Here is a 24,811-nt window from a genome sequence, read left to right on the forward strand (position 1 = left end):
GGGAGTCTGTTTGATGGTGTTATGTCCTGGATGTTATAATGGAAAAACTGTTTGCTCCATGTGACACCAGGATAGTGAACATATGGGTCTGTCTCAGAAAGGCTAAATTCATAGCCTGAGTGCAAGATAATTCTGTCTTCAGTTAACTATACATTTCTTGACTCCAAAAAGGATTTCTAAAGATGATAGCTTCATTTCATAAATATTTGTGGGGTGTATGTTCTGTGCAGGTACCTTGAGTAGGTTTTCTAGGGGATAAAGCCTGCCCCCAACCCTCACAGAAGTTACATTCCAGCTCAGACTCAACTCAACTACAGTGTAATGTAGAAAGTGTATGTCCTGAAGAATTTTCAGATACACTGCTATGGAAGGTCACGTTCAAAACCAAGCCCGTTTCCCCCCTTATCTGCAGCCAAATTTGTTTCACCTCAGCATTGCCCATCTCCACGAATGGATACCATCACGTGTTCGGTTGTCCTAGTCAGGAATCTGGGAAAGAAGCTCTCTTGGCCACTTGCCCTGTCTCCTTTCCACTGGCAGGTGGTCACCTCCTTAACCCTCCCAGAACCTCCCCATCTGTCTTACTTACATTGACTTAGTTCAGTGGTTCTCACACTCTTGGGCCATACCATCCCTTGGAAGGCTTGGCAAAACACAGACTGCTGGCACCTCTTCCCCCAGAGTTCCTTCTAATTCAGAAGGCCTGGGGCGGAGCCTGAGTATTTGCATTTCTAACAAGTCCCAGGTGATGCTGATGCTGCAGGTCTGGGGACCTCACTGAAAACCATGACCTCAGTTCATGCCGTTGTCATTTGCTGTTGGGATTATTGCCCAGTGTTCCTGGCTGAGCTTCTGTATCTAATCCTCACCCTCCTTCACATTCTCCACCCTGCCCTCAGATCTGGAAAAGAGAATCGTTTCTGGCTGTTGATCACCCACAGAATAAATGTCAGAATTCCTGCTGTGATCTGCAGTGCCCTCCATTAGCTGACTCTTACCTGATTCTCTAGTCTCACCTGCTACTTTGCTGATCCCATCTCGGATCACTGAACACCTCCGGCACACTGAACTCCTGCAGTTTCTTGGTGCCGTGTCATTTTATGTTTTGCCTTTTGTATCTGCTCTTCATTATTTGCAATGCCGTGAATCCCTTTCTTTCCTGGCTAACTCCTCTAGACCCTTCCAGACTACTCAGGAAAAACTCCTTGGAGAAGCATTACCTCCCCATATGAAAGTAGAGAGAGGTGCCTCACTTATCTACCATCTACCTCATGGTGGTTATCACATGTTTATACCTGCCTCTTAGTCCACCTCACCCACAAGACTCTGACAGCTTCCTAACAGCAAGAACCAAATCCATCATCTCTATAGCCATAACCCTGAGCAGTACATTGCCTGACACAGAGGGGAGATCAAAGGATGTTGAATGAAAAGGGCTATCCAGGAAGACTACTTGGAGGAGGTAGATATTTTAACCATAAGTAAATAGTGGTTAGCATTTAGACACACAAGCAGTAGCAGAAGAACATTCTAGAAGAGGGAACTTAAACCTGAGCTTGGACTTAGTCAGGCTTTGGTGTGAGGAAGGAACAATGAGGGCTCTCATTTGGCTGGCCACAGCATGTGTGGTCCTGAGAGCCAGTTGAGGGAAATAGCACAGGTGGAATTCACATGGCTCAACACGCCGTTGAATATGGGAGAGTCCGGGAAAGAGCTGGATCAAAGGTGGGAACATGCCAATCACCGGTTACCCGAATTGGACTGTCCAGGGATGGAAGAGGCTGGATAAAGAGCAAAGATGGGTGAGGATTAGGTGTGTTTGTGTCCGTGGTGGAGTTTGAGGGCACTGTTAGGACATGTTCTACTATCTTCTTCATGTGTCTTCCCACCCATCTTATTCTGTTCTTACCTCCAGTGCCTAATAAGTGCTTGATGAATGCTGAGTGAATTTATGCCATGGAATCGGAATAAAGGCCAGGAGTGGTCCCACATGAGCCAGGGAGAGGAGAGGTGGTGTCGGTGGTGGTTTTAGGTGGTGCCATTGTCACCCCCGATGCCTCTCCTGCAAATAAGATTTAGGTGAGGGAAGAGGCAGGCTGCTAGCCACGGGGGTAGGACCAGGCGAGAGACCTCAAGCAATAGCAGCAACGAGTTCAGAAGATGACTGCTTGTCGCCAGAAACAAGGAAAGTCTTAGAATTTGTGAAGATCAAACCGGCTGAGAGCTGAAACGTACCCTCTGCCTTCACTGTGCTAATACAATAAACATGAGCATTAGTACCTTGATTCTATGTTTAAAGATACGTCCAGGAAGAGTTATACATTGTCACTGCTAATCCGTTTTTCCCTTCTGAAATAGACGGCTTTATGACTATTATGACACTGTCCTCCAAATCTAACTACTACTATTCTTCCATTAAATTTAACACATGGCCATGTGTTTAGAGAATATAATATAATGTGGAATACGTGAAAGAAATGTTTTTGCTTCTGACCCGTTCTTCCAGTTTTCTTGTACAGTGCTAAGGGGCTTTCTTGTAGGACTCTTCTCTGTGCAGAGAAATATCTGAATAAAATAATCTAGAGATAAAAGCACTAATGGTCTTTACATTACACATACACACAGTCAAGAGTTATTTTTCCAAGCAGGCACCCTCAGAGATAAATTACCTATGGTTATGTCTCCAAACCAGTAATTCTATTAGTAAATCCATCAAAAATCAGAATTAACAACGTGACCACGCAGGAAGTTTTACTACCAAAAACAAGCACTTGCAGGTGGTGTGTCGAGGATAAACAGTAGATAAAGAGGCAGGATGCAATTTCCTTTTATACTGAGGCTTGAGGACAGACAGACCATTATTCACTCATACCTGCCACTGACTAACAGAAGCACAGGGTTGATGAACTGCGAGTCGTTTACCTTTAAAATTCAATTTCATTCCTTCAGTCGTTGTGAGCTTGAATATCTAATTACAAGGTTTACGCACTGAGATCCCAGTGTAATCATCTATAAAGCGTGTACTAGTTGGAGTTAATTCATTGAACAAATATTTATCGAGCACTTATATATGTGTCAGCCCTGTGTTAGACATGAAGGAACAAGGGGGACTCCGGTGTTCTGTCATGTTTGAGACAGACCTGGAGTTCCAGACTCTTATTTTATTGTTCTTGTTGCTGCTGCGGTTAACATGTGAATGACTGGTTTTGTTTCCAGTTTTTCAACTTGAACTGTTTCATAAAACATGAAATGTTGCACTTCTGACATTCATCCAAAGTAGCAAGCTGCAATGTGCTTTTCAAAAATTCCACAGTGTGTTCATTTTGATGGGGCCAATTTGAAAAACCGGGGAAAGAGAAGTTCAGAAAGTTAGGGAGTTATAAGAATGCTTGGAATTTCTAACAGATTTTGCTAAACATTTTCTGTATCATGACATGTTCCAGAAGGCCATAAAAGTTAGTTTACATGAATATAAACTACTTTTTGCCTTGCTGATAACTGCAAATAAATAATTCAGATGACCACCCACCAAAAAACCAAGACGTTTGGGGGTTTATGTGTTTCCTATAAAATGTTTTCCTTATAAATTTCATAGTCAAAGAGAACAAGAATGAAGTAGTACCTCATTTTATTCCATTTTTAAATTCTGCAGCACCTGTTTCAATATTTTTGTATATCCCAATAATATCACTACAGAATAAGATAATGACTAACCTCTTTCCTTGATTTGACTTTAAAGGAAGGGGTAGAAGGCATTCTTTTATTTACATTTTAGTACAGCAACACACTGATTTCTCCAGTCAAAATTAATTAATCTGTCACATTGCTTTCATGGTAACAATCAACTAAATGAGACACAGGACTATCAATTTGTATAGCACTGTTTTATTCACTAAGGAGCCTTATGTAAAACTTGATAAATGTTGCACTTATACTGCTGGTCCAGTGGTAATCAGTGGGAATAAAAAGAGCCAGATAGATAACCTTCAACTTAATATGGCTTGGTAAATTGGATCCTACATATGCTAATTTTGTACTTTTTTTAATAGATGGAACTGATTAAAAATATAAGTACTGCCGAACAACCCTATTTATTCACTCGACATGTTCATTTCCTCAACTTCTCAAGGTAAGACATTTTCCAGTTTAATGGTTCTTTCATTTTCTTCTAATGAACAATTACTTTAGAAATCTACCCTTATTTACAAGGTAGTACAATTGCCCTTGAAAAGACATTTTTAATCCATTTATTTTTGCTATGGAGGGATTGAAATTTGAAATATTTGAACAGAAACTTCATCTCTTCCTAGACTACTATCTTAAATCTTATAAAAACTTGGAATTATTTTTTAAAGAGAAGCCATTTGACCTAATAGCTCTTTTCAAAAAAGGAATCAGATTTTGTATTGAAACCAATAAGAAGACAGGAGATGGGTATTTTAGCATAAATATTTTATTACACAGTTTTGTACAATTTGAACCTGCACAGAACTCTGGGAATAATTCAGTGCTAGAGTAATGAGTATTTTCTAGGATCCAAAGTACCAGCCTCTGTCTGTCTTTTTAATACAGTCATGTGCTACATCATGACGTTTTGGTCAATGACAGACCTCATATACATATTAATCCATAAGATTATAATATGGTATTTTTACCGTATCGTTTCTATGTTTAGATACACAAATGTTTACTATTGTGTCACAGTTGCCTCCAGTGTTCAGTATAGTCACATGCTGTCCAGGTTTGTAGCCCAGAAGCAACAGGCTGTACTCTACAACATAGATGTGCAGCAGGCTGTGCCATCGAGGTTTGTGTATGTACTCTAAGATGCCTGCACAACCACGAATCGCCTAATGATGCATTTCTCAGAATGTACCCCTGACATTAAGCAACGCATGACTGTAAACCATTTGATTTTCTAAGCCTCGCATGTTTGATGCTGGGGAGGTTTTTAAAATTCTGGTTTTTGTTTCCAGCGGCTGTGGTCTTCTAATAACAATGCAGATCTTCAAATTCAGGTTTTTAGATTCCCTATTTGTTAAATTACTAGCTTCAAGTTCTGAGTGTCCTTTTCCCCAGTGGTTCATTAGCATCGGTTGACTGTCACTGTGCCTCACTCCTGAGCTGATGGCCCTTAGTGTTTCACTCTCCCTGTGCTGGCCCAAATCTGCATTCACAGCTACTATCTAATGGCTGACAGATCACTGGATCCAGAGGCAGATCTGCTGGGGACCAGCCTGGGAACCTCTGGGCCTCCCTGGTCAGCCATCTGACGGGCACTTCTGTCATCTTAACAGTGCCTTGCAGGTCCACACAAGAGCACCAAAGGACCCGGGGCAGCAGGCGACGTCTGCTGGTTAGTGCTGACCTAGTGGCTCCTGCCGGCCAGGCACCCAGGGAGCTGGCTCCGGAGGAGCTGTTGCCCTGGTCCAGGGTGCCTGACAACCCACCTGGCTGGAAGAAGATTTCAGCCCTCCAAGGACTTCCCTGCTGTGCAGCAGGTCCTGTGCAAATTAAGTGCAAAGAATGAGATTCAGTAAAGCAAGCTATTAAGCAGAGAAAAGGAGTTGCTGCCTTATCTTTAAAAGCAAGTGTTCCCTGAAGTTTCCTGGGCCTTCCTGATAACCAGAGTTCTTTGGATGGTAACAGGACTCCTGCAGATTTTCCGCAGTGACCCAGGGCCAGGTGCTGGGCAGCTAGGAGTGTGTTTTCAACCATAGTTATAAAATGGCTTGTTACTGGATTATCCAGGGTATGTGCCCTGATTCTTAATTCCAGAAGGCCACAAGCATATTATTAGACATGATTAGATAACAAGGCTTATTAGCTCTTTCAGGCATTGTGTTTTATGCCTTGCAAAGAGAAAAGCACTGCTTCCCTGATCCTTACTGTTCTACCGTGTTTCCTTCTAAGTCACCCCTGACATCCTTAAACCTCATTCATGAACACTTCTTGCTTCATAGGTCAAATCTTTACAACCAAACAGATTGCAGTGCAACAAGTTTTAAGTATGTATCTCTGAACAGTGTAAAACACAAATTGGAAGCCATGGCCAGTATTTTAATTGGGTCAGCAGAGCATAACATGGTGGCCATATTCTGTTATGGCCTCTACCATCAAACACATGTACAGGAGTTTAGTCTTCATTGCTTTAATTCTGAAAGGAAAAAAAAAACGATAAGTGCCTTTTAGAAGACACCACGTCTACAGAAAACGGTGCCGGCCTGGCCGTCAGGACCTCTGGTGTCAGAACTGGCCTCCCCACTAGTCATGATTCTTGGCAAGCCATTCAACCTCTTAGAGGTCTCTGTTTTTCTGTTTCTCCATCTGTAAAACAAGGATAGTTCTCAGTCATCCCTACCATATAGGGATGCTCTGAACTGTGAAGGAAAGGCCTTCTGAGAGAAGGCCACTGTATTGGTCCATTTTCATGCTGCTGATATCCAAGACTGGGAAGAAAAATAGGTTTAACTGGACTTACAGTTCCACGTGGCTGGGGAGGCCTCAGAATCATGGCAGGAATCGAAAGGCACTTCTTACATGGTGGCGGCAAGAGAAAATGAGGAAGATGCAAAAGCAGAAATCCCTGATAAAACCATCATATCTTGTGAGACTTATTTGCTACCATGAGAACAGTATGGGGGAAACCACCCCCATGATTCAAATTATCTCTCATCAGGTACCTCCCACAACATGTGGGAATTACAGATGTACAATTCAAGATGAGATTTGGGTGGGGACACAGAGCCAAAACATATCACATGCTATATACATTCAGAGTGGCACTTAAAAAGGCAATTCTATAGACGTCTCAGGCTGAGCCCACTGCCCAACTCCTGACTCAGTTTCTATGGAGACACCTTGAGGGCTGGGCTGGGCTCTGCTTCTCCTCCCTCAGTTCCATTTTACTCAATTAAACACATATCTATGGATTACCTTCTCTCTTCTATACACAACATGAGAACTGGGGCTTCTGCAGTCAACATTAAATGTTTTTCTTGCCTTTGGGAGACTCTAAGTTCTTCTTCCATTAAAGTGTGATGGATGTAAGGAGAGGGTGGTCACAGGGCTTCCCCTAGGGGAGGAACCTCCTGTGGGACCAGGACTCTGGGAGGGCATTTCTGCAGGGAGGTGAGGGATGGGTCAGCTTTAGACAAGTGAAGGGGGCGGGCATTCCCAGCACAGCCACCAGCAGAAGAGTGGGGCCGAGGGGAACTGAAAGGGATGCAGTGCAGACCAGGATGGACACGACTGGGCTGGAACAGCAGTCAAGAGTTTTAAGCAGAAATAACAAGAGACTACCTGACCAGCTTTGCTGCTTTCGATAAAAAGCCAAAACTGACTCCCCAAGAGCAACCTCCTCCTCTCTTTACACCCACATACCAGGGCCTGGGCCCTTAGCTACCAGACTTCCATAAAAAGGAAGAGAATGATCAGTTGAACTTCAGTATATGACAAGACTATGATTGTTCCACACATGGAACATGGGACATTAAAAATCAGCTTTTCCTTGTTTAAGGGAATAGCTTTCTTTAAGGAAAATTTCTGTGTCAATATGCAGTTGACAAGAGGAAAACAACTAAGTTGGAACTTGTTAAGAGGACTTTGACATTACTTTTTTTTTTTTTTTTTTTTTTTTTTTTTTAGATGGAGTCTTACTCTGTCACCCAGGCTGGAGTGCAGTGGTGCAATCTCAGCTCACTGTAACCTCAGTTCAAGCGATTCTCCTGCCTCAGCCTCTCAAGTAGCTGGAATTACAGGCATGCACCACCATACCTGACTAATTTTTCTATTTTTAGTGGAGACAGGGTTTCACCATATTGGCCAGGCTGGCCTCAAACTCATGGCCTCAAGTGATTTGCCCACCTCAGCCTCCCAAGTGCTGGGATTACAGGCGTGAGCCACCGTGCGCAGCCACGGACATTAACATACTTTAAAAAATAAGTGTTAGATGTATTTTGAATAATAAGTTATAAAGATAATGAAGCTGATCTTAAGAAACCTACCCTTATAACTGCTGACAGACATATTGCTTGTTTCAGGATAATGAGGTTCCCACGAGAAGAACTGATACTGCAACCTAATATTCTTTGTTGATATTTCCAATCCTCTGCACATCGTTAACATGCCGCACAATACTTGCTGGCAAGCGGACTGTAAGAATGAAAGTCAGGCCTCCCTCCCCACTTTTTTTTGCACACAAATGGTCAGAAGTTTTGAAGAGTATGGCATTATACCATAGGTAATTGCCCTTTCTTTTTTTATTCCATTAACGATGGCATTTTTACCTTCAAATTTAGACACTCTTGAGTCATGTAAAATACTACCCTGTGAGCATTTGGTGTTTCCATAGCTGACGTACTTCGTTTTTTTCACCATCTAGGCTTCTTGTCCTGTTTCTTGTTTTTCCGTTTTTAGAGTGAGAAGGAACCATATCTAGCTTTATTAATCCAAAGATGGGAAGTAATTGGTTCAGACCAATCAGGTGTTTTGCCTCAGGGAAGGATTCCTGCCTGGGACGTGTGCACAGCGAGCTCAGCAGAGATCTCAGGCTTCGGTGAGGATTCCTGAGTTGCACACTGGACTGCTTTTTCACACAGTCATGGAACTCCCTGGAAATTCCAGCCAGACAAATATTTTTCACCTGGACTGTCTGGAGAATTGAGTCAAAACTACGTTGGCCTAAAATATGCTTCTCTTTGCTAGGATATTTAAGTAGGATTTTTAATATTTGCATACTGTGGTTTCACGTATCTTTTTCCAGTTTTCAGAGTAACTTTAGGAAACAATTTCTGAAAAAGATATCAACTTTCCAACATCAACGGCATCTCTCCAAATCTGTCTTGGATCCACACACTAGAAAGCCTTGTGAGAGACTACAATTCACATTTGTCTGTTCCCTGCCCTCAATTTTATTTGTTTTCTAAGCTTTTATTTTTTGAGGGGTATAAATATTTTTGCAATCTACAATGCCCCTCACCCTTCCAAATGTGCTTTTACAGGGAAGCCTTAAGAAGTTTTACCTCAGAGCCCAATGCTATCAAAATAGTCCAAATGCATTATAAGAGACATCAATATGCTAAATAATTTCAAACCACCACTTCCCTTATCCTTCTTCCATGTCATTCTTCCTTTCTTTCCCATGATCCCCTCACCTTCCTTTGCTTCCATCTCTCATGTATCTCAGATGGTGGCTCCGGTGCCAATAGTAACTTGCAAAAACAAACAAAAATGTGAAAATTAGTCAATCATCAGAAAAGCAGTGGGGTGTGATGTACATGGGAGTGCGTTCTGGACACCTTTTCTCGTCTCTGCAAGTGAAGTCTCAATTACTGATGTGAACAGTGTTTCTTGTATCAACTTTCGTGAACAAACTCTGCCCTCTGATGGCATTATTTAACAAAACAAATCAGACTTCGCCAATTCCACAAGTCAATTTGGTTTTCACATCTTATTTGTAAATGTTGACTTTTTTATTCTTCTTAGCCAAGTGATCCATCTCAATTCTGTGCCCTTCAAGTCTCTTATCATTTGACAGACACTGCAAACTCTGAAGAAAACACCAAAGTAAAAATCAGTATTAGCAGTTAACACTGTCTCTGCCTCCTTAAACACGGCGCAAAAGTTCCATTTACAAGTGCAAGTTTTCTCTGGGTTTTCCCTATGTGAACCCTGGCTGGGCTCGTCTTCCTAAATTGGCAGTTTCTTCCTCTATTTCTGCCTTTCCCTCTATGGGGAGTGGATCTCTGCTGCTGCATGGGCCACCAGCTGTGTTGGCCCATCAGCGACGAGTATAATCTGGACTTTCCCTCAGCCCACCTCATTTCCTGATTATTTCCTACTGTTTATTTCATGCCTTGTCAATTCATCTTCCTCTCTGAGCAGGAGCCCTGACCCAACCACCCACCTCCTTCCCCATTTGTCTCATCTTCTCACAGCAAATGTTTCCATCTCTCCTGCCTTAGGACAGACCGGAGAGCAAAGCACAACTGTCTCTTCTGCTTGTGTTTTGTGATGGGCAGTGGCGGGCAGGGGGAAAGTCTAGTCCTGGGCAGAGGAGATGGAAGTGCCCACTACAGGGGGTATGAGGACAGAGGCCAGACCTCCCCACCATGCTGGCCCCCACTGGTCGTTCAGGGACTCTTGTTACTGCAACGGGCTCCAGCAAAGGGCCCTTTAACAGCCATCTTGGCTGGGCACAGTGGCTCATACCTGTAATCCCAGCACTTTGGGAGGCCAAGGCAGGCAGATCACTTGAGGTTAAGAGTTCGAGACCAGCCTGGCCAACATGGCGAAACCCCATCTCTACTAAAAATACAAAAATTAGCCAGGCATGGTGATGGGTGCCTATAATCCCAGCTACTTGGGAGACTGTGGCTGGAGAATCACTTGAACCCGGGAAGCAGATGATGCAGTGAGCTGAGATCACACCATTGCACTCCAGCCTGAGCAACAAGAGCAAAACTCTGTCTCAAAAATAAACAGCCAGCTCTACCCCTCTCCACCTCAGCCACTCCTCACTCTGCCCCTGAAAGGTCCTGTTCTTTTCCATGATGGCCTTTCTCTCACTTCAAAGTGTCTTCCTCCCTCACTGACAAGGATCAAAGCCCTGGGCCTCTGGCCTATGGTACTTTTCACCCTTTAAGGTAGATAGCAGCACAAAGGTACCCTCTACTTCCAGGTCAGAGGCTAAAAAGGAGGTAGGCTTTTGGCAGAATGGTGGTTACCAGGGGTGGGGAAAGCAGAAAAAGAGATTTTTATGTTCAATGGGCAGACTTTCCATTTGTGAACATGAAAACGTTGTGGAGATAGGTGGTGGTGATGACTTCACAACAATGTAAATGTCTTAATACTACTGAATTATATACTTTAAAATGATGAAAAAGGCAAATATATATATTACATATACATATTATTTTTTACTAGAATTTCTTAAAAGAACAGAATATACTTTCAAAAACTGATTGCAATCACAGTAATCTCTACTGTAATTGGAGTACAAAACAGTCTTAATTCTCAAGGATAATTCTGGTCTTAAGTATTGATTTAATATGTGCAATAATTATTATCTCAGGAAGAATGCCTTTTAAATTTTGATGAAAATATACCTAAAATTTTTACTAGTGCTTTGTGTAGCTATTGAAGAGGTGACTAATATTATCGATGGGTTGATGAATTGATTGAGGTAGCAGTGTGAGACAGATGCTGATGAAAATGCTCAGAATGATGTGTTTGGAAATGCCTCTCAGAATGAGAACCATGCAGTTATGGTTCCTAGAGAATTATGCCCTGCTACAGATCTTCATCTTCTCATCAAAAAAATAAGTAAAATTTTAAAACTATGACACATTTGCAGAGTCCGAAGGAAGCCCAGAGGAGTGATTACAGAGTCGGTGAATAGGATCTGTGAACAAATGTCGAAGAAATTGGTATTGCCTGCTATTTTAGGACGGCTTAAAAGAGCTTCATAGATGCAGGAGTAATTGTGGTGACTGAAGGACAAAAGAGTGTGTTGTTGAACAAAAAACAAAATATGGCCTGACTCTTCTACTCTCTAGTGTATGCACTACTTAGAACCTGTGATCAGCCGTAGTCACCACAAATTTTTAGAGCTCCATAAAGATCAAATTAGAGCTGTAGATTATAAAATGAAGGGCAATAAGTCTTAAGATAAAAGCTAAAGGAATTTTTGAAGGAAACAATAAAAAGTTAAAGGAATTAAAATTGAAGTTGAAAAGGCTAAGCGTTGTAAAAGCATAGGAGACGCAAATTCTTTGTGTCAAATGGTTCAAACAAAAGGAAATGTGCATAAAAGGAAAATTTTAAATATTGGCTGGGTGTAAGAAAGACTTTTCAACTGACAAAGTAGACTTCACAGGGAGGTTGTGGAATCTTCTCTTAAGGCTTTTAAAAATCAGGCAGGGTTTTTCACTGTATGGGATGGTAGGGTACAAACCATTCTCACCCCCAGAATGAAATCATGAGTGAGCAAAAGGTTCAGGTGACTCAAGGACTTTATAAATGGTAGCCAGGAATTCTGAACAGAGTTTTAAAATACTGAGAGGAGAAACTGATGCTGAAAGAAGATGGCATGAGGGTAGGGAAATTTGCTTCCCTGCTCAGGCACTAGGACATGTGCTATGCTGTGGTCCCTGTTGGTAGCATGGTGGTATTCTGGCCTCTTCTGTATAACTGACGTGTCACCCCAGATTTTCCCAATTTGGCGGAAGCTGTGTGTACAGAGGGCTGGCAGCCTGCAACCATTATTGCCTTCTGCAAAGGGGGAGATATATACCAGACACCTCTTTCTCATAGTTAGAAACTTCTAGAGAGAGCCTACTATATTATCTGATACTTGACAATATATTCTTAAGCCATCTAAAACTTCTATTTTGGAAAATTATTCTGGAAATCTTGCATTGGGTTGCAGCATGCAAACAAGAGCAAGTCATCCATGCTCATCAAGACTTGCCAGTCCTTACTTCTCTCACCATTGATCAAAGATGGCAGTGGTGAGGCTGAGAGCCATCTCCTGATGGGACACTGTGCATGGATTCATATGATTGGGCAGTTCTGCTAACTAGCACTAGCAATCATTCTTCACATGAACATAGAAGAACAGTTGAGGTTTTTAAAAGCGTGAAGCAATTTTGAGGATCTAATTATGTGTGTATTTGGTATGCAAGCCTTGTCTTCCTAGTCCCTAGCTTTATTACTTTAGTTACTGTTTATCATAGATATGAAACACAATTTAATTTTAAAAGGGGGATAAATCTGGGGTGTGTACAGTAGTTAGCCGGTGGTTGGCACAGCTAGCTCCTGGGACTCCAGTGAGTTGTTCATCCAGTTACATGAATGTGTATTTCTGAGAACTAACAAGATTCACACTGCAAGGCTAATCTCATCCGTGAGCAGTGTGTGTTCCAATGTGGTAGTATTTAAGGGCTCCAGGGTATCATTCATGTGTCCTGGTGCCTGAAATTCCACTATCTCAGAGTTGTCCCTTTGGATTCTTCTCTCTGAAGATTCTTTTTTAAAATGCAGATAAACCAAGAGCAACATTATATGAATTCATACACAGAAAAGGATGGGTGGCTTGTTATGCCTTTCCTCTGACAACAGAGTCCCATGATATGAGAAGAAACATTAACAACTGAGAGGCACACACTCAGATGTTCATTTCTTAATTTGGTCATCATTTGTTGAGCACCTACTGTGTGCCACACACTGAGCTAGAGGGTGTCGTTCCTGGCTGCAGGAGGCCCACAGTGTGATGGAGAGGCCCACATTTCCACACAGTGCAGGAGAGAGGGCCCGGGGCACAGAGGAGGGAGGCATGGACCCTGGGTTGGGCATTAATTGCCGAAGGATGTGATGTGACTCCAAGCTGGGTTTTGAAAGGTGAATGGAGTCTGCTAGCTCCTGGAGAGAGGCAGAAGCGGGGTCCTGTCAGTTTGTTTTCTCTTAGAGTTCTTTCTGACCCCTGAGAGAATGCCCAGGCACGTTCCTCAGAATGTCACAAGGTCATAGGGCTAGAGAACCCTGCAGGCCCCTCAGGAGGTCACCAGAGCATGACCTCTGCCCAGAGACTGGGGCAGTCTCCCCGGACTCCTCAAGGCTACTGCTTTCAAGCAGTTCAAAGAGAAAAAGAAGGAATTGTTAAGACAAATCCAGCCAATCTCATCACTTTGCCTCAGGAAGACCTTGTTCTTCGGCCAAGATTTAGTGGATTCATCTAATCCTTTCATGGAAGGAATTAAAATGGAACACCTGGCTATTTGCTTTATTTTTATCTGAAGCCGCTTGCCATCACTTGAGGATAATTATGTTGAATATTGTTTTATTCTTGATATCCCACACAAAATTTCCTCAACCCCGGAAATCACTTTTCCATAATTAAGAGCATAGATTCTAGAGCCAGATTGCCTGGACCCATATCCTAGTTCAGCTACAAGTTATGAACCTTATTCCTGCCTCAGTTTCCCCAAGTGTAAATGAGGATAATTATTTTTTCTACTCTATTGATGTGTTATGGGGCTTCAGCAAGCTGGTTGCATGAGGTATTTAGAACAAGATGAATAGAGAGTGCTCAGTGAAGACTGGCTGTTATTCACTCACTTACTGCAGAGCACCTGACCCAGAACTGTTTGAATTACAATGTAGAGGAAGGGCCATCTCACTCAGCAAGGCAGTCAGAACCTACCAATCAACTGAAACATTCACCAAGGGCCAACTGTGTCCCCATGGGTTCTGTTCTAGCCATTGGAAATACTAAATCCAATACAGAGTGGCCCCCATCCTCGAGAAGCCTACAGCCTAGTGAGAAAACTGGACACCATCTCTTCCTTAACATGCACAATGGTGTGGTTTGTACCGTGCTATACTGTGAAATGTCCTCACAGCCCCTCAACAGGTACCTGGAACAGGTATCATCCTCCCCACTTCCTGCATGATAATAAAATGCCTATCAGAAAACCCTGTTTGCTTATTACGTGTCATTGGCACCTTCGCGTAGGAGATCATCTTTCAGTAAGTTAACCTAGAGGGGAGGGGAGATGTTGTCTAAGTAGGCCCTGTTTTCCTCCTGCAGTGATGGGTTGTAACGAACTCAATGTTTGTGTTAGGTTTGGAGGAGACCAGCCTGTCTACATCAACATCATTAGAGACCCCGTCAACCGGTTCTTATCTAACTATTTTTTCCGTCGCTTTGGAGACTGGAGAGGGGAACAGAATCACATGATCCGCACCCCCAGCATGAGGCAGGAGGAGCGCTACCTGGTAAGTCAGTCCTGTTGCATGCAAAAGGTGGTCTCCCCACTGCCTGGGGAGTGACCCCTCCACCAGGGAAGGCTCACTCTTCCCTTCCCAGGCCTTGCCCTTGGCGCCTTCATGGAGCATGGGGCAGAGAGGGTGCTTCCGCAGGAAGGAGGTCTTGGCGAGAGAAACTGGTTCCAGGTGACCCAGATCTTAATGAACATTTCCTCAAATGATCTTCTGATGTTGCTTTGCTCAGTTGTCTTTAGTGCTAGATTTTGGGTCCCAGAGCGGAAACAGTCTTTCCTAAGGAGTCCTGACTAGCACTGTCCTGCTTAAGAAGAACAAAGGTGTTGGGGGGTGTCTGTTAGAGGGCGGCAGAGCCCTTTCTCATCCCTCAGCCCATTCAGTTCCCATGACCACTCTGGGAGGGAGGGAGTGTTTTCAGATGAGGACCCTGAGATTCCAAAGGTTGTGGGATTTGCCAGTCACCTCTCAGGTAAGGACACAACCGCGACCGACTGTTTCCGAGTTTCCTGCCTTCACAGTCTGGGTTCTTTCCACCACAGTGCGATAGAACCCTGTCATTGGACCAGTAATTGTTTGCTTTCTCTAGACTTGTTTTGGGACCCTCAGCTCCATAAGGGATGTTAGTCTTGAGTCCAGTAATTATTTCCGCAGCACAGAGGTTGGTAACAGAAATGGAGGGTGGAGTTGCGCGTCTTTCTTTGAGCACTAAAACGAAAGGTACATTTCCCATCCCATTGTAGAGACACACGTACTGAGGAGCTGACAGCCTGGTGCCCAGGAGGCTGAAATCCTGGTCTCTGTGTCTGAGAGAGCCCTTGGGGTTCACCTGGACCCATCCTGGGCTGTTGTTGGGCACAAGCAGGAACGAAGGAAGTGTTGAGGATCAGTCAGAGGTGTTGTTCCCAAAGCTGGAAGATTGCCCAGAGCCAAGGCCACTGCTGATGCACCCTCAGCAGCAGCCTTGCCGCTGGAGAATAGCACCGAATCTCCGGGCCAAGGCCAGGACCGCTGCTTCCTCATCTCATTTTAAACACATAATGGAAGCGGATGTTCAGAGGCTGGGAGCATTTGGGGATGATGTCCCCTCAGTGTCACATTCATGTTTTCAAATCCATGATTAGAGTAGAGAAAACTGAGATACAGAGAAGTTAGTGTCTCAGTCAGGGCCAGACGACTACACCAGACCCATGTGGCTTTCCACTCACCTTGGTATTTGATCAACTACCTAAGACATCAGTGAAATATTTTGATGATTTTTTTAATTTTTATTTTCTTCCTTTGATGATATATTTTAAAAGGGGCTTTTCCTCTTTTTTTTAGTTTTTGATGGCAAAACCCTAATCTATTTCTTTATAGGTTATGAGACCTGGTGCAGTGGCTCACGCCTGTGATCCCAGCACTTTGGGAGGCTGAGGCAGGTGGATCACTTGAGGTCAGGAGATCGAGATCAGCCTGGCCAACATGGTGAAAACCCGTCTCTATTAATAATACAAAAATTAGCTGAGCATGGTGGCATACGCGTGTGATCCCAGTTACTTGGGAGGGTGAGGCAGGAGAATCCCTTGAATCTGGGAGGTAGAGGTTGCAGTGAGCCGAGATTGTGCTACTACACTCCAGCCTAGGTGCCAGAGCGAGACTCCATCTCAAAAAAATAAAAAAATAAAAAATAAATAAAAATAATTAAAAATAAATAAAATAAAAAATAAACTATAGGTTATGAATATGATTATATGTTTTTTATTTGGTGAGACGTGTATTCAGAGTATAGAACCGCTTACTACAAGAATAATGTCTTCTCTAATTATATTCATTATTTGTTTTGGATCTTGATTAATATATGTTGTTTTAAAAAGAGCATACATTCCATTTAATCCAGATAATTCTTTCATAGTTCTGATTCAATCCTCATGCTAAGAAAGTTAGAACCAGAGGATAGCAGAAAACGCCAAAAAACCAATGATATGGAAACATGTCTTATGAACACTGCTCTTCAAATATTAATGTAAGAGTTGAGAGGAATGCTCCAGCTTTTTCCGCTCTGTCAAGCTTTTGTTGCCATCCTGTAAATCATTTCATATAATGTAGTCTTCACACACACAAATAATAAGCTGCAATCATAGAGAGAAAGGTGGCAAATGTGAGGGGGAAAAATTATGGTTTGGAATTTCTATTTGTTTGTTTTTGTTTTGAGACAGAGTCTTGCTCTGTTGCCCAGGCTGGAGTTTTTACAGTGGCAAGATCTCTGCTCACTACAACCTCCACCTCCGGGGTTCAGGCGATTCTCCTGCTTCAGCCTCCCGAGTAGCTGGGACTACAGGCACCTCCCACCATGCCCAGCTAATTTTTGTATTTTTAGTAGAGGCAGGGTTTCACCATGTTGGCGAGACTGGTCTCGAACTCCTGACCTAAAATGATCCACCCGCCTCGGCCTCCCAAGTGCTGAGATTACAGGTGTGAGCCACCATGCCCAGCCTGGTTTGGAGTTTTTTTTTAAAAAGGTCATAAAATATTGAAAATTGGTAGTTGGGGCAAGTGTTATCTTTTCGAAGAGCTGGTAACTGCCTTTATTATGTGACTTGAGAGATTGTAGGGAGATTTCCCTGCCTAGAATTCTGCCCTTAGAAATTTGTAGGGGCCCCTTTCCAAATGTAAGCACTGTGTTCGGGAAGGGTCTGTGTCACATGAGCTCATCAGATCGATCCTTGGCAAGGCCCCAGCAGGAAAGCACTAGGCTCCCCAAAGCAGCACAGCAGAAAGTCGGGGGGCTCAGATTCAAGAGAGGAGAGCCTGGTGGTGACGGGGAGTGGGTGTCCCCTTCATGGTCTAGTTCCAGCCTGACCTGGTTAGAAGCCTGTCTTCTTGTTCAAAGGATAGTTTGTTTATTTGGAAGAAGATGGTCTATTGCCTTTTTTTAATAGCTGAAACTTTTAATTCCATCTCCTTGGTCCCATTAGACCCTTGAAATAAAATTGGCCCCTTTCAGAAGAGTCTGTCCTCATTTTGGCAAAGCCTGGGTAGTCAGTTGTCTGACTCAAAAGAGGGTGTTGTTTGTGTCTCAGCGGGGCACAGGCAGCTGTGAGGAGCCCACTGTCCCCTCCTTGCAGGCCACCCCTCCCCTTGGAGGCCCTTCCCTGCACACCACATGCCCACAGGGTCTTGGGTGCTGGCCTGAAATGGGTCTGCTGATTTACCACGTCGTTCCAGATCTCAGTGCTCCAAAGCCCCTTGCTTTATCCCATTGCCAAAAATCGGGCAGTTCTGCCCCTGGCCCTGAGCCTCCCAGAGCTGCTTAGCATACAGCTGGGAGCGGCCAGCGCCTGCCTCCCAGCCTGCTCTGAGGATGAAATAATATCATCTTGTGAGGCAGGGTGGTTTGGAAGAAAATGGAAAGGGTAAAGGAATCCTGGGATTTGCAGGAACCCCAAAGAAGATAAGGACTCTCATTTTACAGGTGTGGGAACGGGCCTAGGATTCAGGGTGGGGTAAAGTCCCTCCTAGGAGGAGAAGCCAGAGCTCCTGATTCCACTTCGGTGGTGTTTGCCCACTCAGACCTTACGTTTTACTTCCTGAAGGGTAAAGCGAGAAGAGGACTGGGCCAAGTCCCATGCTTTTGAAGCAGAATCATTTGATGTAACATCGTCTCTCCATCTTTACAAAGACATCGCTGTTACAGCAACTTGTTTTCAAATATTCAAGCGTCTTATAGCTATACCTTATTTTCTGGAAACAACTAGCTTTTCTCAAACTTTCTATTTCTTTCCAAACTCTTCTTCCTTTGCATTTCCTGGAAAATCATTTTTAAATAAATTAGTGCTCGCATAGATGCAAGTTCAACTTCCAGCAGCCATACTGTGAAAAGGCAGTTGTCTTAGGCTCATTTCTTTTTGTCCAGAGCTGGAAACTCCCCAGTGTGAAGTTGGCTGCCTCCTTTTTGGGGATGAGGGTCCTCTGAACCCAGGCACACTTGGACACATCCCAGCACCTGAGACTCTTCTCCAGCTCATGTCCGGCCTCCTTTATTTCCAGGGCAGGGAAATACCTGGCATACAGACCATATTTAATGAAAGAATGAATGATGGAAAAGCTTTTTCTAACGAAGAGCAACTGTTGTCATCTCCAGATGAGGGAGAGCATCTTATTCCTGCTGGAGCCACTCCCTTTTCCAATCTTGGAGCTTCCATGAAAGTGGATTTCTTATGCTGTCATTTTCACCCTGCTGGTGAAAGTTCTCAAAAATGTCACATTGGGCTCCTGCCCTAACCACTGTTGCCACTTCACTAGGCCATCCTCTGTTTGAAGAATAGGAAGAGAAGGGAGAAACTCTTCCCAGAGAGAACACTACCTCTCTAACACTGTTTATTCGGCTTGGCTGTAAAGTGTGGAAAGTAATGCATGTTTAAAAGAAAAGATGTGTAATTTACAGCTTCTTAATTCATAAAGAATTCAGTGAATCATGTTGGCCCTGTTGGATTCTGGAGAAGTCTGAAAACTGGCCAGAGTCAGCAAAGGTTTTTAGAAAGCTATGCATTTTAATCTGCTTGAAAGCTTTGGACTCCAAACGTCCTTTAACTTTGAAAGTATACATATGAAACACTGGTGTGTGGAAATTTCCACTCTGTCCCAACCAGCTGAGACTGTCCTGTGAGTGAAAGAAACCTTAGGCATTGCCTTTATTCCTAAGGCATTGTTTTTCTTAAATAAATAAAATGAAGAAGGGCTTTGGATTGTCTGCTTTTTAAGTGTTTCAGTAAATATCTATGTTTTCCAAATCCGTAAAGATAAGAAAATTATGCTCTTGGTCTTCAACTAGTTCAGATTTAGCTTCCAATTGCAGGCTGAGCCAGGGGCCTAAGATAAGGTGTATTTATATTCCCTTCTCAGCTGCCTTAGCTGGGAGACTTGGCCTGGGATTTAGCCTCTGTGAACCTTGCTTGTCTCATCTGTACAATGGGACCATATTACCTACTTTGCGTGCATTACAGGGTTGTTGGGAGAGTCAATTGAGCATTCTACACAGAAGTGCTTTGGAAGCTAAAACTTTCCAGAACACGTCTCAGTATTGATGCTCCCACCCCCTTATCTCTGTTACTGGCTCCACATGACCTAAAGGGGCCATTTTTCCTACAGACCTGGAGCTCCTCCGCTCAGGAAGTCCATAGGGGCTGCTGTTTTCCTGGGGCTCAGGACATACTGGGTCCTGAACCCTCAGGTCTGCTTCTGCTGTGGTCTCAGATTGCCTCACTAGACTCCTTCCCCTGGGAACCTGTTTCTAAGGAAACTGCTTCTCTTTGTGTTCCCAACAGCTGGAGATGTGTTTTGATCCCAGCCCGCTGGCATACATTTGTCCTGTGTTTATTTACATGGAAACCTAAGCTCCTGTAGGCCCTGGGTTGGAAAGTCATATACACGCGTACTCTCCCCCTCCAAGGAGTAATGAGAAAGGCACGCCAGAGCCGAATGCTCCGCCAGGCTGATGCAAGCCATCCGGGAGCATGGAGGACCAGGAAGCCCTAGCTTCAGAGATACACTGTGAAATACATTTGTCCTGGGTGTATCTAAAGCAGGAGTCATGGGTGTTTTTAGGACCAAAGGCCACTTCTGGGAGTTAGCAAGACCTGAGGGTATCCCTGGGAGTTTCAGGCAAACAGAAAACAAGATGGGTAAAGGAAGGGGCAAGGGAGGAGAGGAGGGACCAACAGATGAATTTTGGAGCTAGAATAGAATGCTACTCCCTGCCCCCTGTGCTACCACCAAACAGCAGTCCCGTGTGTGGTGTGTAGCAGGTTAGCATGCTTTGCTTCATATTAGGGCATCCGCCCTCACAGTCTCCCCTGGTGCAGGTATGAGCACTCCTCATTCCCCTCTTATGAACCAGGATGGCGAACCCAGAGAGGTTGAGTGGTGGTGAAGATCAAACCACAAATAAGGGGAGCTTGCATGAGGCTACCCAAGTTACAAGGGGCTTACAATTCACTCAGGTTGCCTCTGGTAACAGGAGCCAGGGGGCAGGAGAACTGTGGGAATGAAGACAAAAGGATTGCAGGCCAGTGAAGACCAGGAAATGAATGCCAGGCAGAGCCAGACCCCATGGGAAGCACATAAACCACAGCACAGCTAAGCCGCATGGAAACTAGAAATTGTTGAGACTTAGAGCCACTTCCAGCACTCAAGTGTCAGTGCCCAGGTTGCCCAGGGGTTCCCAGTTCTCTTCAGCCATCTTCAAAGACACCAACGGAGGATTGGGCCCCTCTTATGCTTCACACCTCTCCTTCTACCATCTCATTTCTCTAGCCTGCTGGAAAGGGCTTTCCACTTCTAAGGACTTATGTCATTAGATTGGGCTCACCTGGATAATCTGGCGTGGTGTCCCCTCTCAAGGTCTGTAACCTTACTCACATTCGCAAAGTCCCTTTTGCCATACAAGGTAACATATTCACAGGTCCCAGGGATTAGGATATAGACACCTTCAGGGTCCATTATTTTGCCTACCACAGTGTCACCAAGGACTACTTAGCAGGGGGCAGAGGGGAACTGTGGAGGGGACGTGGGTGTGACAGGCGTTCTGACACTTGGCTATGCCACTTATAAGTGCTTGCCAGTGTGCATTCTACTATGCAGTGGCACCAAACCATGGTTTTCCTGACCCTGGTCTACAAAACCAAGTGGCCAGTCATACATTTTGTTTTTTCTTCTACTAGTGACTCATGCACCCATCCATCTGTCATTCATTCATTCACTCAATAAACATTGATTTAGTACTTTATGTGTAGCAGGAGCTATGGTAGGAACTGGAAATAAAATGTTGAGCTAAAATAGACACTGTCAGTCCTCACGGAGCTCATAGACTGCCAGGGAGACAAGCATTCATCCCAAAACCACACAAATGTATGTGAAATAGTTGCTGCATCACATCCTACATGTAGGATGTAGGCTGCATCCTACAATGCAGAGAGACATGGTGTTGTCCAGGCATTGTGTGGGGCAATTGGCAAGTCTGGAAGTCAGAGAAGTGTTGGTTGAGCTATATCTGAAGGGAAAGAGAAGGAAGAACCCCTAGGCACAGGGAACATACAAAGCCCTGTGGCAGAGGGGAACACAGTGAGCACGGAGGAGGAACCAGGGAATATGAAGCAGGGTGAGCTGAGGGAGAAAGGAAAGAGCTGAGTCCAGTGATGTGGGCAGGCAGGTGGTAGGCCTCATAGAGCCTCCCAGACCCTGTTAAAGATCCCTGGGGAGGCACTAAATGACTTAAAGCAAAAGAGGCATGTTTACAGGACATCCTGAATCTTTTACATTTTGTTGGGGGAATCACTTTGGCCAAGGGCTTCAAGTCAATGTGGATAGACCAGCTAGATAGATCAGAGGCTACTGCAGTGATCCAAGTGCAAGATAAACCAAGGAGCAAGTTTTTATGGGACACCAACCAGGTGCAAGGAGCAGCTCCAGGTGGGGGCAGGAGCGGCAATCAGGGAGCAATTACAAAGAGGTTGAAGACTCATCGCTGTGCTTCCAGTTGCTTGCCGCCTAGTTAGCAACAGAAGACCCAAACTTGAAAAGCTTAATACCAACAAGGAGAGAGTTGTTAATAATAGCTCAGTGCAAAGCCGTACAGGACTTGTCATTGGCTGGGATGTGTTAAATTAGCAATTTGAAAAATGCGGGGAGGAACCAAACCACCAAGAGTTGGGGTTGTTGGGAGCGGCTTCCCAGGAAAGGAGAGACGAACAGAGGAGAGGTGGGTGCTGTCTTTAGCAGCAGAAGCAGATGCAGCAGAAGTAAGGCTCTGGGGACAGCAGGAGGGGACTGTTCCAAGTGAAATGACATTTTAGAAAGTGTGTAAAAGCCTGAGAGCAAGATGCTCACTCTATGGTGAACCGCCTATTTGGCAGGAGCAGAGGGCTTAAGGAGGTGAGGAGCTTGGGTACAGTAAACTGTTTCTCCAGATGTCCCAGTAGTGGGGGAAGCAACGCTGCTCTGATGGCTGCCAAGGCAGGTTTGCCTGACTTGTCTCCATACAAGGTCCCATCAGGAGCACGCACCGCAAGGACCGCCAGAGCACAGCCAGGTGCATCCGCCGGCCACCTGTCAGCTGAGCTCATCTGCTATGAGCCCCGCCCCTCGCTGTGAGTCAGCGGAGCTGCTGCAGCTGTATCCTGCCGCTGGCGCTCAGCGCTGCACCCCTACTGGGGCCGGTGGCTAACATTTACTAAAGCGGTGGTTCTCAGCCTCGGCCACTTGTGGAGGCTTTGAAAACTACTGATGCCTGGGTCACACACCCGAAAGTTCTGGTTTAATTGATCTAGGGTGCAGCCTGGGCTTTGGGATTTTTTTTTTTTAAGCTTCAGAAGTGATGCCAACGTGTAGCCGAGGTTGAGAACTACTGAGGAGTTAACAACACATCCGTTCCTGACTGCCTTAGCAGGAGCTGTTTTTACCGAGAGAAGCACCCCCTGAATGCCTTATAGGAGCTTACCTTCTTATCCTCTGACCATTTGGAAAAACCTGTATTTGCTCTCCCCTTAGACATTTTTATTTGTTAGGCTTTTCATTGGCATAAGCAAATAAATATCATTGAAGAGGTTTGATGGCATAGTACAATATTATTTGTTGTATTTAGGAATATTCTATATATGTCTTAAGTCAGACTTTCTTCTAAAGTTGAAGTAAATAATATTTATTATCCAGAAACCAAAGTGTACATTATACTATACATTTCAGATCTCACTTTAGGAAGCCATGCTTTAGACAGTAAAACAGAATGAGCACTTTGATGAATAAAGTATTTTAGCATATGGACATCTTTTTATTTAGGTTGACAAGGCACTTGAAGTCCATTGCCATCTCTTCAAAGAGACATGTGACATTCTTTAAATGCAGGCCAATTCATACAAAGACGTGCAAATGCTAAATTAAAAGATGTCGGTGAGTAGAACTATGTTTTAAATGCAGTCAGGAAATGTTCTGTGAATGCAGTCAATGGGCTTGCTATCGAAAGAAGCTATGGGATGAAGTTTTATGTAAAGCGAAAAACTAATGGCTCCATTGAACTTTGCTAAATTTTTGAATTTTATACTCTACATTTATTTTTGCAGAAGTTGGCATGCCTCTATAGTTGTCCTCAATTGCTTTGCCATTTGTAATATTTTTTCTCTGCCCAACTGTTTTACATACACAGTATTAATTCCCCAAAGGCTGAATGACCTCCAAACGTGTTCTTAAAAATATTTTGCAAAGTCTGAAGACAGGAAAAGTAAGTGTAAAACATCTAAGAGCTTTGTTGGAATCTCAGCTTGAATTCTAATTGCTAGTACTTATGAAAATGTCAATATTAACATGAAATAGCTGGCAGTTTTTCTAATAAATGTAAATTGAATTAGATAGTGTGTAATTGGAAAAATACTTGCTTCACTCAGGCTTCTCAAAACAAGACTCAGGATTTGTTAGCTGCGGCAGCCTTGCCCTCTAATGGCTGGAAGTTGAAGGACAAGACTAAAACACTTGACTATAAGGAGGATAGAAACTAAGAAGAGGGAATGTCTGACCATTTATCACCATATTGAGGGCTTCTTCTCAAAGCATGGGGCATGATGTTGATGTTAGCATGAGCTTATTATTAAAAGGAGGTGGGTAGGTGGGGAGCCAAGGCCATGCTAAGTATCTTGGAGCTTCAGAATAAGCTTGGATAGAAACAGGTTTTATAGATGCCTAATCTCCTGAAATGCAGTTGAAAGTTCAAACTTGCCTTATAATATTAAAAAAATAAATAAATGCCTGAACAAGTTATACAGTAAATAATCTTGCCTGGACATTGTGATGGTCTGGTTTACAGTCATTGAGATTTGCTAAGCACATGTAACAAACAATTTTTGTTCCCTTTTCTAATTGACCAATGAGTGTTTCAGACAGAGTAGAAATGATACCAGTAAAAGTGGTTTGGCAGGAATTTCATAAGAAGTTTGATTTTATCCCGTGTACTTTCTGGGAAAGCAGCCAGGAATGAATGGAACAGGTGGGAGCTTAACTGGCT

The 24,811-nt window shown here is 43.8% G+C and overlaps 1 protein-coding gene across 6 annotated transcripts in view; it reads left to right on the top strand.

The window, feature by feature from the left end:
- The window catches only part of UST (uronyl 2-sulfotransferase), a 317,208-nt gene that overhangs the window by 190,991 nt on the left and 101,406 nt on the right, over positions 1 to 24,811 (top strand). For 5 of the 6 annotated variants that reach the window (XR_012433524.1, XM_005552086.5, XM_045391389.3 and 2 more), the window contains exons 4-5: positions 4,050 to 4,129; positions 14,625 to 14,778. Coding sequence is in view for 5 of the 6 variants with exons in the window: in XM_005552086.5 (XP_005552143.1) it covers positions 4,050 to 4,129; positions 14,625 to 14,778 (234 nt within the window). In the remaining variant the exon portion in view is untranslated. Of the gene's footprint in view, positions 1 to 4,049; positions 4,130 to 14,624; positions 14,779 to 18,676; positions 24,553 to 24,811 lie in introns of those variants that run through there. The other variant, XM_074037209.1, reaches the window with a different exon arrangement.

Source organism: Macaca fascicularis, chromosome 4 (assembly GCF_037993035.2).
Source record: "Macaca fascicularis isolate 582-1 chromosome 4, T2T-MFA8v1.1".
In the NCBI taxonomy this organism is placed as follows: Eukaryota; Metazoa; Chordata; class Mammalia; order Primates; family Cercopithecidae; genus Macaca; species Macaca fascicularis.